The following is a 19,320-nucleotide window of genomic DNA, read 5'->3' as shown; positions in this document are numbered from 1 at the left end:
AATAGTAAACATAAGAAAAATCCTTCAAAAGTAGTATTTCTTTTGATGAAAAACTTGAGGAGAAGTAAAAGACAGAGAGAGAGAGAGAAAGGAGAGGTGAGAGGGTAGGGTTTTAAATAATATCACATGCTTAATCTAAAGCAATTATTGTAATCACAAGTTGGTTAAAACATTAGCAGAACAGGGATATATTTAAAGGCCTCAGCAGTTCTCTCTACAGCAAACATTTAAATTAACTACAGAGTGAAGCAAGTATGCCAACATATAAGAAATCTGAAAAGAAGACTGAACTTTCAGATCTTGAGAATTTCCTAGAAGCAGCCTATCAGTTTTGTCAGTTTATAAAGCTTGATAATCCTTAAGGTGACACTGCACAAATTTCTGTGTGTGGGGGGGAGAGGAAAGAGAGAGAAAGAGAGAGAGCAAGAAACAGAAAGGGCCAACGTCAAAATAGCCCACTGTGTATGTTGACTTTAATTCAGTATGTTACCAAATTATGCCCACGAAGGAAGGATCATCTTTAAATATGTCTATGAAAATGTGGAAAAATAGTGCAGAGGCATGGAACTTGACAAGTACAAGGTAATGGACCTAGTTTTAATATAGATATGTATATACACACACGTTCACACTCCTACACATATACACTTCAGTAACTGTGATTCTTCTCATTCGTTTAGTTTCACTAGTTCCCTTTTGGGCATTGAGATTTTTAACAATTATAGCATCTGAAGGATGAAGGAACTATACTGCTTGGGCCACAGATGAAAACAGGTGCATACAGTGAGCCTTCGTCTTCTGAAAAGTGGCCTTGCTTGTTGGTACAGGCGGGACTTCAGTTATTCACACCAAGTCTCAGAAGAGGGCCTGGAGGGAGGTTCAGGTACAAAGACAGTCCAAGCAATGCTCAGAAGGCGCAGGCTCAGACGGTTCTGAGGATAACTGGTTCTAATGAAAATATTTTCTTCCAAGAACCATTAAGAAGATCAGAGTTATGATATAGAGGTTTATAGTCTATGAAAGTGACCATTTTGTAAAAGCAGCAATTTGTATAAGGAAAGGACAGGATACCATGTCGGGAATGCACCGGAGCTAGAGGCATTGTGGCCTGCAGAGAACACAGGAGAAGAGATGGCAGCAGGGTCCTCTTGGCGGTTTTCAAGATGCGACCCTTGGACGGGTGTATAATTTTGTGTTGCTCCTACCCGGACCAGCATAGTCAGATGAAATCATCTGCATTTACCAGTGCATTCCTGTCCGTGATCGTTTTCTCTGTTTTTTACAAAGGCAATAGATAGGAAATACAAATAAACCTGGGGATTTAAAAAAAAAAAAGATTAAAGCTAATTTAGAGGGCAAGCATTTAGTATCACAGATCTGAAAATTTTCTATTTGCAACTTTCCATTTTGCAAACTATCTATAAATCATTATTTAGTAATACATGAAAACATGAGAAGTGGGAAGATAGCTATGTTATGAAATGTACTTAGCTCTTCAAGATTTCATGCTTCCTTATTTTTCTTTAGCTCCCTCTCTCCCTTTAAACAAAGTCTGTGACACCAGTTTGGATACGCATGATTTTTTTCACAATATCAAAACTTAGGTTTAAGTCTGCTTTATTATCGCTAGTCATATCATTTGCACACTGATATTCACGCTTCGGTTTCAGGCTGTATAGCATGTTGCTTAAGAACATGGGCAGTGGAGCAAATGTCAGCTTTACTTCCCAGTTCTACCACTTGTGAGGTCCTAGTAAGCCCTCATTTCCTCAACTGTAAAATGCAGATAATAATAGTATCTACTTTAAAGCCTCATTCATTGTAAGAACTTAAATGTCAGTTACTTTATAATTCTATCTGTCCTGCACAGGCAAATTACTTGCTAAACAGGCTGTTACATATAAAAATCAATTTATATAGGAGAAAAAGAGAAATCCCATCTACTATGTGGAACAGTCATCACAGCAGGCTTTAGCTGTAATGTTTATTTTTAAATTCTCTACAGCAATGGTTCTCAAAGTCTGATCCTTGGACCGTCAGCATCAGCTTCACCTAATTTTTTAGAACTAGAAGTTTTGCCCCTATGCTCAGTCAAAAACTGTGGGTAGGAACCAGCAACTTGTTTTTTAACCAGCCCTCAAGGTTCTTGTGAAGCACTCCAGGGTCTGAGAACCACTGCTTTAAAATATATATTTTAATATACTTGTATAAATAAAACTATATTTAACACTGACACATTTTCTATTTGTCAGTGATCAAGTGTATGTTGGGTATGTGCTCCTATACACATTAAAAGTATCTTTCTGACCCAGGGAACCCTTTTACTAGAACTAACCAAACACCCAGAGATATACCAGAGCCTCTCCTCTCTGACGCCCCAAACTTAACTCAGAATTGGAAAATCTGGGTTCTCATCCACTGGAATCTTTTGCTGAAATACTAGTTACATTACTTTTGTATTAAAAGGGGGTTAATAATGCTTTACAAGAAACATGAAGCAAAATGTTCATGGACTGAAAAAGCATCACATGAATACATCCTATATGAAACACACTTCTCTGAATCTATAAATGATGTGCTGATTGCTAATCTAGAGCAAGCATGGAATAGGTATCATCTACACTTAATTCTGACTATCACATTTACACTTGTATTCTCTCTATGGCACTCAGAGAATTCTTATCTCAGATACGTTGTGTTTCTTACCGATTACAACTGCTATGGCCCCTAGTGCTAATCCCAAGACCAGAATTAGAGGTGCAACGAATAATTTTCCAGCTGGAAAACAAAAGGTAAACCATTTAGAGAGTCTTAAACTAAAACTAAAAACACTTTCAGCAATGCTTTTTAATATCACAATGTATGGTATTTTTTAAGGAGTCATAATAATTAAGGCACTATTGCTCTAAGGAAATCAGATGTAGAACATCTGATGTAGAACATTGCGGGTAGAACAAATACACACATGTAAGTTCAGTAACTTCACTCAAGTCCTGGGCACATGAGTCATACACCTTACAAATCACTGATCCTCCACAACCAAAAAAATTCCAAAGCTACTGGCTTACTTTATTCTCCCAGGACCATTCATCTTTGTGTTTTCCCTTTAGATCTCTTCCATTTTTAATTTTTAATATTCTGAAAGATTAAGAAAGGAGTGACACATTTGGAGCTGACAGGAGAAAATCTAATCAGTTCACCAAATGGAGAGCTAAGAGGTGCTACAGAGGGCTGTGCCCAAGCCCATATCTGAAAAAGTGATTTATTTATTTCTTGGGTCCAAAGAAAATTAACAATATGAACACCTAATACACTGAATTACAAATGGAATGTTTCAATACCATTGTTAGAGCAAATTACCAATAAACATACAATACATTGAAGGTTATTCAAAGGAATCATTGGAACAAACTTAAAAAGGAAGCACTTGTAAGGAGGCTAAACACTGGTAAGGATGCCAAATGGCATCAACCAGCATTTTTTTCCTAAATGAATAACTGAGCAGTGATAACAATGAACTCTAGTTATAGCACAGAGTTCACAACTGGAAGCCTACTAGCGTTAGAAGGCACCAGCGCAAAAATAGAGGTCAGCAGTTAATATCTTGTCATTACACAGTAATCTTGATCTTAAGTCACGTGACACAGCAATAGCTCCAAAACTCACAGCAAGAGATGAAGAAGGAATGGCGAGACTTTGCAGTAGAATAACTGTTGAAGAATAAAGCAGCGACACCATTCTATAAATAAGGATAGTAATTTGGAATAACCAATTACATTAAAAAACAGAAACATAATGCAGCTGTTTGCTGGAAATTTCTCAGAAAAATATTAACCTTTTTATTCTTAAGAAAGGGTCTTTGGAACCACAGAAAATACAAAGATAGAAAATACAGTTTTTAATATCTAATTTTGAAAAATTGCCATTCAATTGACACAATGTCTAACCATGGGTTTTACTTACATTTTTCCCCAATGACAGACTCAATCAAGCAATAGTAAATCTCACTGACAAATTACATTTTGTACATTCTTAAAGCTATGCTTGACTTTAGACTGTACTGACGTATATTTTAAAAGAATTTTTCTGTTTTTTCCTGTATTGTTGCTCTGTATGTTCATTCATTTTTGAATTATCAATATATTTTCATAACAGTGATGAAACGACTGCAAAGCAACAGCACTGATTTTTTTTCCAAATATTACAACAGAACTCAAAGAACCAGACATGTGCTTCTCTCATTGGGAAGTAATAAGCTTCTTACAAACACGCAATCAATGTTCGATACATGTTTAAGTCTACTTTTGAGACTGTTTTGAAGACAGTTAAGCACAGATTCTCTCATTCCTAGATCATTAATAATTCTTTTAAAATACCATTCTCAATATATTTTTGTACTTCTTTTTTGTTCCTTTTTCTGCTATTTTAAATTATACTTGCAAATAAACCATTGTCAGCCTAGATTTATCATGTTTTAAAATGTCCTTCACACTACTATCAAATTTCATTGTAGAAGAACTGCACAAGGTTCCCAATTCATTCAGTAGAGTATGGATGTCCAGCACAGTGTATTAACTTGACAAAATGTTTGCTAACTTATTTTAATTTACATTTCTCTGACTACTAATAACACTGAATCTTTTAAAACATGTTTATTGGCTATCTGTATTTCTTCAATTCTGGTTCCAGACTTCTTTTCTTTTTAAAAAATTTGACATTTATTTTTGGAGGGGGAGCTCCTTCACCTTTGTTCATATAAATTATTTGCCAACTAGAAATCAGTTAAAGACGTGTATTTTCTCTACTGTTATATGCTTTAATATTTTGAATAGTTGTATGGAATAATATAAGAACTAAGCATTTTTCTGTCATTTTTATTCCCCAAACCACTCACTGAATAATATGCCTACTCCTTACCAGGGAGATACCTCCATGTCAGAGGCTGCAACTTATCCTCAAATCGGTGTTCTCCCTTATTCTCTAGGGGCAGAACCTCTGATCTGTAGCTGGGCAGATAGTCACATGGAATGTAGACCTTGTTTCCCATCCTCCAGCTGTGAGAGAAGGGCAGGCCCTTCCTCTGTCTCTGTCCAAGGACATCTGCAGGCTATGGTCCCAAACGAGGAGCAAACTGGGTTACATCACGCAAGGGTGGAGGGCAGGAGAGTTTTGCTGTTATCTACCTTCTTGCTTCTATGGCAGGGAGAAGGTAAGCTTCGGACTTACAGAGTAACTCTTTTTCCTGCCTTTTGTAAGGATGAGATGTTTGAAATTAAGTTGCTCTTTTTATTTAAAAACACTGTTTATAAAATCATTCTGTCTGATTTTGTAAAATGTAATGGGTTGCATCAATTATTGTATTTTTCCTTGTTTGCCCACAGGAGAAAAGTCCACATTTTCCTGCTACACTTGGAGTGATGGTCCAACAGCAGTTCAAGGCAGCTGTGATGGAGGTGGAAAAATATGTGCAGGAGGAAGAGCTTATCATAAGGCCAGCTGCTCCCTACTTTGTCAGGTTCATCCGGACACACACGAGTACACAGACACACACAGAAAAGAAAATGGGCCAAAAAGAAAACCATTTACAGAAAGCTGACCATACAATTTAAAAATAAAAACAGAAAAGACTGTACAAAGAAAATAGTTCCCTGTTGACAATGTTTATGGGCTGTCCATTCTACGGGCTGTTAAATAACTTGACTCTATTTTATGACCTGAGAAGAGGATTCTAGTGGCATCTAGGCGAATAGTGAGAGGACTCAAAGAGAATGCATCCAAAATATTATTGTAAAAAATAGGGCAGGAAATAACTTTCCTTATTTAAAAATGACTAAAGAGAAAAATGAAAAGGACAAAATAGCATGGTCAACTCAAAGATTATTTAAGATAAAAATGGAAGGAAACATCTTGCCACAAAATGGCATTGAAGTAGAAAAGAAAAGGACCAACAATGCAGGAAATATAAAGATTTTGGTTTTTAGGTTGCTCTCTGTATATACAGACTTACAAATAGGTTACAGTTCAAAACTTAATTTGTAATTAGCTTTCTCATAGTAATATTATTATAAATAGTAGTTAGATTCCCTAGTTATCCCTTCAAAGTCTATTTAACTAATAAGTATATATTGGTTATATAATTCTAATATATACCATTATAATACATACCATTATACTTATAAGCAAATAAACAGAAAAGCAATGAAAATCATTAAAACCAATCTTGACTATACTGAATGCTGTTGGTTGTGGGAAATTATGTTTAATTAAAGTTCAGTAAGGGTGTTTTTATAGAGATCATGTAAGATTTTAGAAAATGATGGCAACGGTTTCCACATGATAAAATAAAATTTAAAATATATGTTCTATCGTTTACCTTTACAGAAGTATATCATTCATTACCACCAGCTTTGTTCTGATTAGCCTGACATGACTCTAGCAAGGAGAGTGGTTTACAACAGTAACGAAGTGACGGAGCGCTAAAGAGAGATATAAAGAGAGTCTCACGAAGTAACTAGGCACAAGTAAGTAGAAGGGAGAAATGTAGATGATGTTAAAAAGTATTGCACATGCATGAGGAAGACTGCCAGAGGAAGAAATAATGGAGTTCTGCGTGGTGAAAAAAAAAGAAATCTCACAGTAGATATATTCCAGAGGAGCAGGGAGTCATTGGGAGAACTATTAGGCCAGAAGAGCACTGCATCACTCAAAGGTGGTGACATTAGGCCGGAGCAGGAATCTGTGTTGCTCTTTGCATATTTGTGTATAAGACCGTGTGTTGTTGAGGAAGAAGAAAGGGGTAAAAAAGTCAATCCATAAAAGCATTGCATTTGGATATTTAAACAGGTTTGTATGCAATGAGGACATTTGATGCTCATTTCACTAACTGCTAGCTATTAATATTAACTATTAATACAATAGAAAATACGTACAAATATATACAATGATTTATCAATGATATAGGTACAATGGAACTCCATTACAAGACCCTGAAACATAGGGATTTTTAAAATTGTACTGCATGTCTTCCATGGATGAATAGAGGATAGGTGTAAGACCCACTGCTAGGTATTGACACTACAAAAAAATCATGACATTGTCCGCTTTCATCAAGTGGCTTACAATAGGGTTTCAGAAGACTAACGACTACACATTTCTATAGTGTAATAAATTATTTGTTTTTTGAACAAAATCTGCTTGCTCATATAAGTAGTGTCCTTCTAACAAGCATAAGTTTTTTATTTTAAACTCAAAGGGAAAGCATCTTCCTCCTATTTTAGGCTAAAGGCTCTACTAGGATACCTGGCAGGTGCTGAGATTTATCATGGATATTCTATTACATTTCTGAGTTCTATCATCACTGCTTACTTCCTGGGGAAGATTCCTATAAGTCATGTCAGACACTCACCACAGACTGACCCTCTCACTAGTCTCCTTAGATGAGGTCTCTCTGGGAGGTAGCGATATTTGCATCCAAATATACTGAGGTTTGATGTGTGGTCTCCAAAGAAACGGAGCTGGCGGTATCTCTCCCCACATCGATAACAAAAATTAGTGTTACATTGTGAACAGGTCATATGGTCACACCCTTCAGTTCTCTGGATGTGGATCTGTATCAGCAAAAGAAGGAAAGAAAAAAAAGATTATCAAATGTCCTATAAAGCAAAATTTGTCAAATGCGTGGAACAAGAGTTGCAAGTTTCACCAAAATAAAAGCCTTACATAGTGTTCCTGAGGCTGTCAGTTTGCTCAGAATCACACTCTCCAAGGCTATCTTTGTATCAAAACCTTAAAACATGTATAAAACTCAATAACATTTCAGGTGCTCAAGCTGTTGGCTTATTTTGATTAATACGATATAAACAAACACATCCCAAAGAAAACTCACTTATCTTTCTAGACATATATCTAACTCAATGATTAGGAGGCAATTTAAAATGCTGTGAAGGTATATTTTGTTGATGCTATGATCAGCAAGAATGAGGTGGTTTGGGGAATAAGAAGAGATGGAGAGAATTCCTTAAAAGAAATGATTACGTAAAACTTTTTGTGAATAAATATCAAGGAAAAGAAGTCTTATTGTGGAAGGAAGTGATAGCAGGTGTAAGCGTATTCACAATACCATTTCAGTTTCCAGCTCTAATTTCATTTGCAAATGCCTGGACAGGACTGTGTGTACAGTGCTACCTGTGCAGCTAAGCACCTCCCTCTGTTGTTGCTGTCAAGTTGCAGGTAGATACAGAGGTTACTTCTTATCTCCCAAGCTACAATTTAGATGATTACTTACATGAGAATAAAAATGTGATAATGTACGTACAAGGACTAACCCATTTTGGGGGCACATATTGAGTCAGATTAGTTAATGTTGGTTCCATCTATCCCTTCCCCTTTACCCACCTAAAAATGTGAGAAACCGAATACCTGGGCAATGTAACTGCCACTCCCTGATTGCCGGGTGATCGCCTTTCTCAGTTCTTCATATGGGTGATTCTTAGGCTGATGCTAGACTAGAGAGTGCCTTCCTGGATAGGCAAGGGCTAGCTTGTGGTTATGGGCATATGAGCATCTGTGGTCAAGGGTAACTATTATTTGATCAATAGAAGCAAAATTTGCTTTTTCTACTATTGGCCACCTCATCTTTTTCAATTACATTGCATTTTTCTCTTTTTATCTGACAGATCAGTGAGTGTGGACCTAGGTTTTGTGGGGCATGAAGGTTATCTAATTGGAGGGGCCCTCTGAAAGAAGAAGCATATAAATTACAAATGCAAATGAGATGCAAGGCCTAAGAAAGACCTGTGCAGGTGAGGGTCCCTGCAGCTTAAGCTCTTGAGCTTTCTGCTAACTTCTCCCTCAGTCTCCCCATTGTGCCTGTTTCTATGAATGACTCTGAAGAACAATTCCTGTGACCATATCCATTTAGCACAGCAGATGGTATTAAGGGATGATGCAGGCCAAGGCCCTACTGAACCCTTAAACTATGTCTCATCCTTTAAACTAGGAAAACATGTTCAGAGACAGCTGCTGAGCATCCAAAATAAAGGTTACTTCATTGTACGCTCAACTATATATTGTATTTGATCTTAACATGGAGGTAATGAAAGCCTAACAGATTTCCTGGTCACATAGCATAGTGTTGTATGTGACCTATAAAGGGAAAAGGACTAATATTTGTTTAGAGCCAATTATATGCCAAGCACTGTACATAGACTAGCACCTTTAAGCCTCCTGACCACACCATGAGATTGGCATGCTTATTCATAACCAGAGCTCAGAAAAGTAATCTGCTTGAGTGAATGGAGAAGGGATTTTGATTCTTGTCTGTCTCTTTATTATGCTAAGCAACCTCTTATAAACTTAAAGATAAAACCAGAGGGGATTATATAGATCTATAGATTAATCTGAATATTTTACCCACATAATGGCAATGATTTAATCATGAAAAATGGTTTCATAATTTCCAACTGTCAAGTACACAGTGCTTTCTTTAATACTATTGCAAATATATCTTGATTATATGTGAATATTTTATAACTTCATGCTAAAAGAGAAATGAACAGACATGATGCAAGTTAACTTGTAACAGGAGACATTACTTTTCACATTTGCTAAGAAGCAAGCTGTAATTCTGAACTCCTTTATTTTGAGGATTATAAATTTCATATGCTAAATGAGTTCCCTGAATATATCTTTAAAGGTCACACTTTGACAATGTCATCTTTGTTTTAAAAACATAGACCCTTAAAAAGTGAGTTTAAATTGCATTTATGGGGACTTCCCTGGCAGCACAGTGGTTAAGAATCTGCCTGCCAATGCAGGAGACACGGGTTCAACCCCTGGTCCGGGAAGATCTCACATGCTGCGAGCAGCTAAGCCCGTGAGCCACAACTACTGAGCCTACGTTCCACAACTACTGAAGCCCTCATGCCTAGAGGCTGTGCTCCACAAAGGAAGCCACCACAATGAGGAGCTGGTGCACTGCAATGAAGAGTAGCCCCCACTCTCCACAACTACAGAAAGCCTGCATGCGGCAATGAAAGACCCAACGCAGCCAATAAATAAAAATAAAAATAAATAGATAAATTAATTAAAAAAGAAATCTTAAAAAAATAAATAAATTACATTTATGTAAAGCCCACTTTATTTCTCAGTGAAGATTTAAAAAAATTTTTTATTATAGCCTCAAAACATTCATCAGTTTAGCTCTGCTGAAAAACAAGCTAATCACCCAAGTGGCTATAATTCAGCATCAAACTTCTGTTTTTACTTAAAAGATGGAGACAGAGTAAGACAGATGAGATATTTTTAATCCATTAGATTAAACTGACTACCCATAAGCCACAAACATTTGATTTTTTATCATTCACAGGGTTTCTTCTCTCCATCTATACCAAATAAGGATGGCTGATATGTAAGGAGTTGAATATTTAAACACTAAATGTTGCTTATATATCTCTACATTTACAAGTCATGAGATAAAATGTTCAGGATATGCCAGATATTTCTTTAATACGAGTTTGATATTAAGTCCACATAGTAGTAGACAGAAATGACAACATGGAACATTTTTGAGCCTATGACATTCTTAAAGGACATATTAACACATAAGAGATTAATCAACATATGTACCTGCCTTCTTCAAGCTGTTTACATTTAGTTTAATAAAATGCCCACAAATTATCTTAAAAAATAGAACTAGAATTCAGCTTTTTATTTTCATACAGATTCTACTTAATTACAAGGTGGAAGAATAACAATAAATGAATTGCTAAATATCCAACCCATTTTATAACTAAATCAGTACACATCTGCACACAGGTATTTATCTCCACTTTCACCAAGAATTGAAGGCTTATTTTATTCTTTAAGCAGGAAATGATAACTAAATTAACTGTTAGGTATTATTGTTCCCAGCGAATGATTTACTCTACATATAAAATTATTTTAATATATGTATTTGCCTCAATGGCTTTGATATTGGGAGGAATTCATTAGAAGCAATAATTATGAGGAATGTTTTTAAAAAATCCCATGAGTAACTCTCAGCTCCTTACTTTTCTCACTATACCAATTCTCCATAACAGGGATTTTTAAAAAGCAAACATCTACATCAAACCTTCAAAGACCTGATTAAAAACAAAGAATTCTTGTCCAACTACAAAATAAATAATATCTGGGGGCAAAAATGAAACAATTCCAGAGATGCTAAGACTCCTCTGTTCCTTTCCTGGGTCCATGACTTAGGGAAGCACTTCATTAAGTGAATGTGCAAGTCAAGAAAAGACAATGTTACCACATACAAAAAAAGGTGTAAGAAATCTCAGCGAAAGAGCTGCAAAGCAGTCAGTCCAATTTAGAACAGGGAGTCAGCTGGTTTCAAGAACATCTTCAAAAAATAACAACAAATATACACCAAGCAATAAAATTCCTGAGGAGCTAAATATTAAATAACATAATAAAATAAAGTGGGTATTTCTATTCCCAATAAGGAAGAAAGTAAAACAATGAGGACTTTCAGGAAAAACAAAACAAAATGAAAGGCATGTAAATTCCAAATATGAGGCTTAACAAACTACAGCATGACTGAGTAATTGACAGTGAGCAAAGATGCAAGAGGCATTTTCCTAGAAGCTGTGCTCTCATAGACCGGGAAATGTAATCTCGCTCCATAGTTATACTTTCTTGATTACGTAAACACCCAATTGTTTTTCAAATGTTAGAATCATTCTTTAGAAAAAACAGAAGTATTAAATATTATATTAGAATAGAATGTGAATGTTACTAAATTTGACAATGTAGAAACAAAGTTACAGCTTACAGAAAATGGGAAATAGAGAAGTGGAAAGAATTATAGGAGGGCTAGATCCTCATATATCACCTAAAATTGTTAGACTATTGAACAGAGGTTTCAGTACATTATTTAAAGGTAAAAGATAATCAAAAGAAGAACTAAAATGATAACTCTCAAAAACTGGAAGGAGAAGAAAGGGAAGGGATAGATAAGTGAAATGAATCCTCATCTGTCATGTCAAATGTGGTTGCCTCTGTTATGGTAAATTATATTGCAAAAAATAAATAAGATGTTGATTTCAAAATTATTTGGTGTCTCCTGCTATGTTAGCTTTCTAAAGCCAATACTCTAATTGTCTCCAATCTACTGGTTTTCTTAGTTATAGGAAATTTCATACATATTTCAGTTTTATGATTGATTTATGATGACAAATTCTTGGAAGAAGAGTGTAGAGTACCGTCCAGTTTTCATTCCTCATGTTAGAACTGTACTACAAATTAGCCCCTAATTTTACTCCTTCTTCTCTACCATACTTCCCTTGAGCCCATACTCCATGTTCTCAGAAATCTCCAGATGTCAGTTTTCCCTTCCTCCCCATGCATCTTCACCCGTTCCTCTCTGTGACTGTGCACGGCTTAGCCTGCTAACAGCTCAGGTATCTCCCCATCCTAATAAATCCTTCCTTTAATTCCACGTGACTTTCTAGCCAGTGATTACCCTCACCCTTCCATTTGAACCAAGCTTCTTAAAAGAATACTCTCACTGCTTTTCTTACTCACCTCTCAATTCTTCCTCAGTTGACTACAACCCCATGTTACTGCAGTCAAATGCTCTACCCCTGAGTATACCCCCACAACCCCATGTTACTGAAACATCCAGATCAACTGTCTTTCTCCAGGAAACATTCATTCATTCATTCACTCAATAAATATTTATTTGTTCACTGATAAAATCTGACATGGCTTCTGCCCTTAAGGAGCTTTTAGTCTACGCTGTAGACAGACATAATCAATTCTACAAATAAATAGACACTCATAAGCTATGAAAAATGTGATGAAGGAAAAGGATAAGGTATGAAGAAAATACTTAATAGAAGAAGCTTGATCTGGTCTAAGGGTCAGAAGAGGCTCCTCTAAGGAAGTGTCAGTTGATCTGAGAAATGAAGAACAAGTTAGGGTTACCAGTTAAAAAGACTTCGAGGTAGGGAGACCATTCCCAGCACAGCATATTCAGGGCACTGTATCCATGAAATGAGAAGCAAGCTGTACTAGCCCTATCACTGTATTTCTCACTCTCTATTTTTAAAACTTTTTAATTACATGTCTCTGCTCAAAGCTTCTTCCAACTGATAAGATCTGAAAGGGCCCAGATCATGTACATCTTGTTTGTTATTTTATTAAAGGGAATTGCACAGATCCTGTCACATAGCATTATGAGTACTACCCATGACCCTCTACGTGCCAAATCAAATGAACATGTTTTTATTTCTTATAGTATCTCTCAGTGTCATTTAATCAGTTGATCACTGCTTCCCTCTGACCTTTGATATACTCTTGCTTCAATGACACCTTTTTTTCCAGGTGCTCCTCTTATCTCTCTTAGGTTCCTATTTCTTCACTTATCTCTTAATTCCATCCATGAATCACCACTTTGTACATACTCTTTGGGTGATCTCTTCCATACTCAAATGTCTTTAACGTCCCCCACTGGATCTTATTTCTTAGTTTCCACTGCAGACCTGGCTCCGAAGTTGCAGGGTCCTATAGCAACTGTCTGGGGGTCACATACACCTGTATGCCTTACAGCAATTTCAAAATCAGATAAGCAAGACCAAGGCTCCCTAGCCCAACAACAACAACACTAAGTCCATCTCCACTATTTTATTTCAGTTTATGGTATCACCATGCATTTACATACCCAAGCTAAATACCTCGTTGTTATGCTCTTCTCACCTCTCACCTCAAGCTATTCAACATGATCAGACAGTTTCAGCCCAAGATACTTATCAAATCCTTCTCCTCTTCTCCAGCCTCTGACCATTACCTTAGCTCATACAATCATGATTTCCTTCTAGGTGTCCACAACTACCTTCATATAATCAACCAACCTAAAATATAAATTGGTTACCACCATTCCCTTGTTTATAACTTTTCAGTCTGGAGGATGAAACACAAGTTTGTAAACATTGCATGCAAAGCCCAGGCTTCTGTTTGTTTCTACAGCCCCACCTTTCACCACTTCCGTCTGTGAACATTACTCTAAGGGAACCGCAAAATGCTTGTGGCTCCAGTACACAGCACTCATTTCCTGGCTCTGTGCCCTGCACTTAAAGTGTAATACTCCCACCCCTGGATACCTCTGATCATGCCAAAATCCACCCAACAATCCTCAACAACCCAGCTCTCCCTGCTTTCCACGAGATGACTGGAGATATCCCCTTTACCATGAACTCTCTTTTAATACTCTATGCAAAGCCCTACTGAAGTGCAACAGTGTTTTATCATCTTCCGTGTAATCACTGTGTCTCCCCTTCTCTGGGTTTCATGAGAAAAAGGACCGTGTTGTACAGAGCATATAATGGATTCTCACTAAAAGTACATATAAGGAGGAAAGAAAAATGACATTTATTCATTCAGCAATTTTCTATTTAGTGCTAAACAGTGCCCAGCACTACTCTAAATGCACAAGGTGCTTCCAGGATCAAAATAGATCAAAATCTCTGCTCTCATGATAGAAAATATATCCACTATGTTAAATAGTGATAAGCCATATGGTGCTATGGAAACAAATAAAGCCTAGAAGGGGCATATTACCTATTGCGGTAGGCGAAAGTGATTACTGAGAAGCTGAATTTTGCTCAAAGACATGAAGGGAGAGAGCTGGGCGTGCTGATATCTGGGGAAAGAATATTTCAAAGGGAAGATTAGGTATGGAGACCCTGAGAAGGAAACATGCCTCATGTTTTTGAAGCACAGCAAGGAGGGCAGTGTGGCTGGAGGAGGGTGAAGGAAGTAGAAGATGAGTCAGAGGAATAATGGGGTGGAGGCGTGAGGAGAGTGTGATGGGTCATATGGTCACCATAGGGACTAGCTCTTGCTCTGTGTGAGATGGGAGTCATGCAGGATTTTGAACAGAGGGGTATGTAATTTACATGACGTTTAATAGCCTCGTTCTGGCTGCTGGCTTAGGAACATTGTGAAGAGCAAGAAACAAGTCAGGAGGCTATTGCAAAAATCTTAGAGAGAGAAAGATGATGATGTCCTGTACCAGATTAGTGACGGCGAGGGTGCTGAGATATGGTCAAATTCTGAATATATTTTGATGGTACGATCTACAAAATTTAATGACTGACAGTATGTAGGGTGTGAGAGAAAGGGGTCAAATTCTTGACTTGAGCAGCTAGAAGGCTGCAGTTGCCAGTTACTGAGATGGAGAAACTATGAGAAGGAGCATCTTGGGGAGAGGAGGGTGCACTGTGTTGGAGAAGTCCATTAAGGCAACTGAAGCCATTGCATTTGGATATAGACCTTTTCTCATAGTTCTCCATACTTTGTTGATTTGCCTGCTGATTGCTGCTACCAGCAAAACTCATACGCTGCTCTGAATTCTAAGTTGAGTTTGCTGCAGAAAGAAAAAGCAATTCTTAAAGTTTGAAATGAAATAAGATGAAAAGGAAAATAAATGAACCATCTTAGAACGCTTTAGATCCTTTAGCAAAACTAGCCCCATTGGTATCTACACGGAAAATAGGCAGATTTTTACTCAATTGTTCCCTGTCTACACAGCTCATCGGATTTTGTCCCTTTCAGGAGCCATCAACTCTAACGTGGCTCTCCGCAGAATTTCTTTGGTAGGGGAATGTTTGGTTGTCACAAAGGTGGCTGATGCTGGCATTTCAGGTTGTTCTTCAGCGTTTGGGATGTCCCACACAGAAGAGAATTAGTTTCTGCCCATATAATTTTCTAACACACTAGACACTCACATAGGTGAAAATCTGCTTATAAATATCTGAACATTGAACCTAACTTCATTTTATGTATAAACACAAAATAATATTTGTATAGTTTTAATAGATAATTTTTTAGTTACTATATGACTGTGGTGTAAACTGAGAAAGAGTCATTATATTTAAAATCTAATTCCATTTCATTAAGCCCCAAAAAGTTATGTATGATTTTAATGTATCTTAAATTTTCTAGCAATATAATTATATATATTCATACGTACATATGCATACATATATAAGCAATACATATATATACACGCACATATATATATATATATACACATATATACTAATTTTGTCCTCATTTAAAGATGTTAAATAAAAAGGACAGGTATTGATAATATTTAAGTTTCACTTCATGGTTTCTTAAATCCAAATTTATGCATTTTAAATGGGTTCTTTTTGTCTTTTAATGTCATGGTACCTGAGAATTTACATGTTGAAATACATATTATTTCTCTATATTTTCACTTATTTTTAATCTATATTATAATTAGGACAATATATTGGTTTTTAATAAAATGTTATATGTACTCACATTATACATTTAATCTCAGACAGTAATCAAATATTAAAGTTATTCATCATAAAAATGGGGCATTGGATACAATACAGTTTATATTCTAGAAAACATTTGCCACCAAACAATCAGGCTCTTCTCACAACTAAGGTCTAGACTTCAGCACTTCAAGAAAACAGCAGCAGTGATAACTACTGCTTCAAATTTAGTGATTTCAAGCAATCTGGAGAGTTAAAGTGGGTGATTAATGGTCAAGGAGCAGCTATTTTATTTTGTATAATGGCATGTGACATGCTAGTGAGTTGCAGTGTTATCTATGAAATCTAACACGATACCCTCAGTTCTCTCCTCAGCAGCCACAGGCTACAGAGCTACAGCTCAGACACGAGAGCCCACAAACAGGGATTTGTGCTAATATGATGTGAACAGGAGCAAATTAATCATTCCTCTGAATCAGTACATTTTTGCCCAAAGCATCCTATTACAGTATTTAAGAGAATAAAATACCTGAAGGGAAATATCTTGACAAGTAAATGCCTTCAATTCCAAATTCACAATAAATTATGGATGAATGCAATTCACTTTCCCCTGCATGCCTTTTGGACAAATTGCTTAACCTCTCTGAAACTGTTTCTATACCTTGAAGTGGTGGTAATTACCCCTTTCTCACAACTTCCTTTCAAGATTTAAATAAGACAACAAATGTAACTCACATACTATTGAACCTATCATTTTATTACTACTGTGAAACAAAGTTTTATCAAAGGCATTTAATTATTAAGATCTAGATGGCACATAGGAACGTAGCATCTTAGTATCACATCTGAAGATATGATGAGATAATATGTGTATATAATTGCAACAGAGAGTAACTTGGTAAGTATCAGTACATGTAGATTGTATTGCTATTATTATAACTGGGCTAGTGCTACAAAGAAAGATAGTGCATTGTACAAAGGTATTTTTATGAATAAAATAAAGATGGCATATTAGAACTCAGCACACTCTGTTTATACCTTGGCATTTCTTTAAAAAAAAAAGAAAATGACTGTCCTGCCTCCTACAAATACAAAATATGTTGACCTTAGAATAAAATAAATCACTTGATTACTCTTAATTCATAAATCACATTATTTATATATTAGCCTACAAAAATGTATAACTTCCTAATTAATTATCTCTATTCAATGTTTTGTAAAATGTCCTAAATAGAGATATGTGATTATTTATGTAAGAGAAAAATTAAAGTGGTCAGCTGCAAGTCATCTAGTTGGCTATGACTATATTTGTATCACATTATATAAATGTTTATATAAATATTTCTCTTATCTGACATTAAGGAAGAAGGTAATTTGGGGTAAGGATGTTTGAGGAATTCCCCTTTAATTTTGCAAATTAAAAAGAGCTAACCATTTTGAGAAATATTAACCCCAACTTTGCTTTAGTAAACCCAGCATTCTAAGAAACATTTAACTTCTACCTGAGGAAGGAAAAAGAAAACATAACAGCCAAATCCTTAGAGATTGCATAGGCAAAAAGAGATGTGTAAACAGCTCCAGAAAGCTGTGATGTTACAGTTTTTCTGTTCCCTTGTTAGGTTTCATTTATTTTTAATCATGAGCTATTGCCAACATTTAAAAATTAAAGATAATGGTGTAACAGACATGCATGGATTTAGCACCCATATTTAATAAGGTTAACATATTACAATATTTCTTTCAGAAATATTTTTGAAGAGATAACACTTTGTTTATATACTGCCTTTTTCATATAATTATTTCTTAATTTTAACTTCCTGCTGGCTTTAGACTGGCTTGCCTCAAATTACTGGGTAAAAGGGCCTGAAGGTGTGTCTAGCTCTCTTTTGAAAGTACATATGCTAAAAAAAATATACTCAGAGGGCAGAAATCTGGGCTTTGTGTTGTTCTGAATGTTAAAAAACCCATTTTTAAAAATATTTTTAATAGAAAAACATTATATAACTAAAAGATAAAACTTGGTCAACTAACACTAACGGGCTAGCATTAAACCTTTTGAGGAACAACCAAAAGACTAGATTATTAACCATTCTTAACAAAGTTCTCATTCACATTCTTGAAGGTTTCATGATTGTTTTTATCTTTAATGATGCTTATTATAATATTAGACAAAAATATTACAGATTTCTAATTCTTCTTCTAAAATCTGAAATTGTTCAGGCCTTTAGAAACATCCAGTTGGGGTTTGCTATGACCTAACACACATTTATAAATAAATTAAAATAAATATTTATTTAAGAATTTCCTTTACATAAAAAGACTTTTGAGGAGTACCCTGGTGTCCTAGTGGTAAGGATTCTGGGCTCTCCCTGCTGTGGCCTAGGTTCAATCCTTGGTCAGGGAACTAAGATCCTGCAAGCTGTGTGGTGCTACCAAAAAAAAAAAAAAGACTTTTTAAAAAGTATGTGTTGAACAATAAAATTAAAATTATATGTGGTCACTGTTTTCTGGAAAAAGGAAACAATAAGATAATTATTTTTTGCTTTTAATTTAGTTAGTGGTCTATTACTTTACCATTTAAAGAACCATCATTGTATACTTTGGAATAGTTTAAGTATTTCAGGCTTTCAAATGAAAACATATATTTAAAAAAATTGCACTAAAAATGGTTAAAATGGTAAGTTTTATGTGTTTTTTATAACCACAATATGAAAAAGCCCTCTCTGACAATATTGTTTCCAAAAATTTTCACAACTAATTTAAATTTAAAGTATACAAGTGGAATTGCTTACACCTGTGTTTACTTATTTGTTTTACATTGTATAATCTCATGTTTGTTAATTTTTAGGTATGCATTTCACTTTTCATTTTCTTTGACTTAGCTATTTATTTTCTTATTAACTCAGAGTTTAGTTTCCAATCTGTGCTATAAGACACAAGTCTCAAAATGAATTTTTGCTTTAAATTGTTACTTGCTTTAAATTTAATTTAAACTTAAAATTATCATAAACTAGATCTAGTTTTGTGG

General features: G+C 35.6%; 1 protein-coding gene across 3 annotated transcripts in view; it reads right to left on the bottom strand.

The window, feature by feature from the left end:
• Positions 1-467: 467 nt before the first annotated feature.
• Positions 468-19,320, bottom strand: part of RNF217 (ring finger protein 217) — a 111,139-nt gene continuing 92,286 nt past the window's right edge. The window contains exons 4-7 of one of the 3 annotated variants that reach the window (XM_057738483.1): positions 7,406-7,607; positions 3,667-3,739; positions 2,707-2,778; positions 468-1,313 (exon numbers count right to left, since the gene is read on the bottom strand). In XM_057738483.1, the coding sequence (XP_057594466.1) occupies positions 1,280-1,313; positions 2,707-2,778; positions 3,667-3,739; positions 7,406-7,607 (381 nt within the window). In that variant the 3' untranslated portion in view covers positions 468-1,279. The remainder of the gene's footprint in view (positions 1,314-2,706; positions 2,779-3,666; positions 3,740-7,405; positions 7,608-19,320) is intronic. The other 2 variants (XM_057738484.1, XM_057738486.1) reach the window with 2 other exon arrangements.

The sequence above is a fragment of the Hippopotamus amphibius genome, chromosome 6 (genome assembly GCF_030028045.1).
Source record: "Hippopotamus amphibius kiboko isolate mHipAmp2 chromosome 6, mHipAmp2.hap2, whole genome shotgun sequence".
Lineage (NCBI taxonomy): Eukaryota > Metazoa > Chordata > Mammalia > Artiodactyla > Hippopotamidae > Hippopotamus > Hippopotamus amphibius.
Note: the sequence above shows the minus strand (reverse complement) of the source record. Positions and strands in the feature narration are given on the sequence as shown.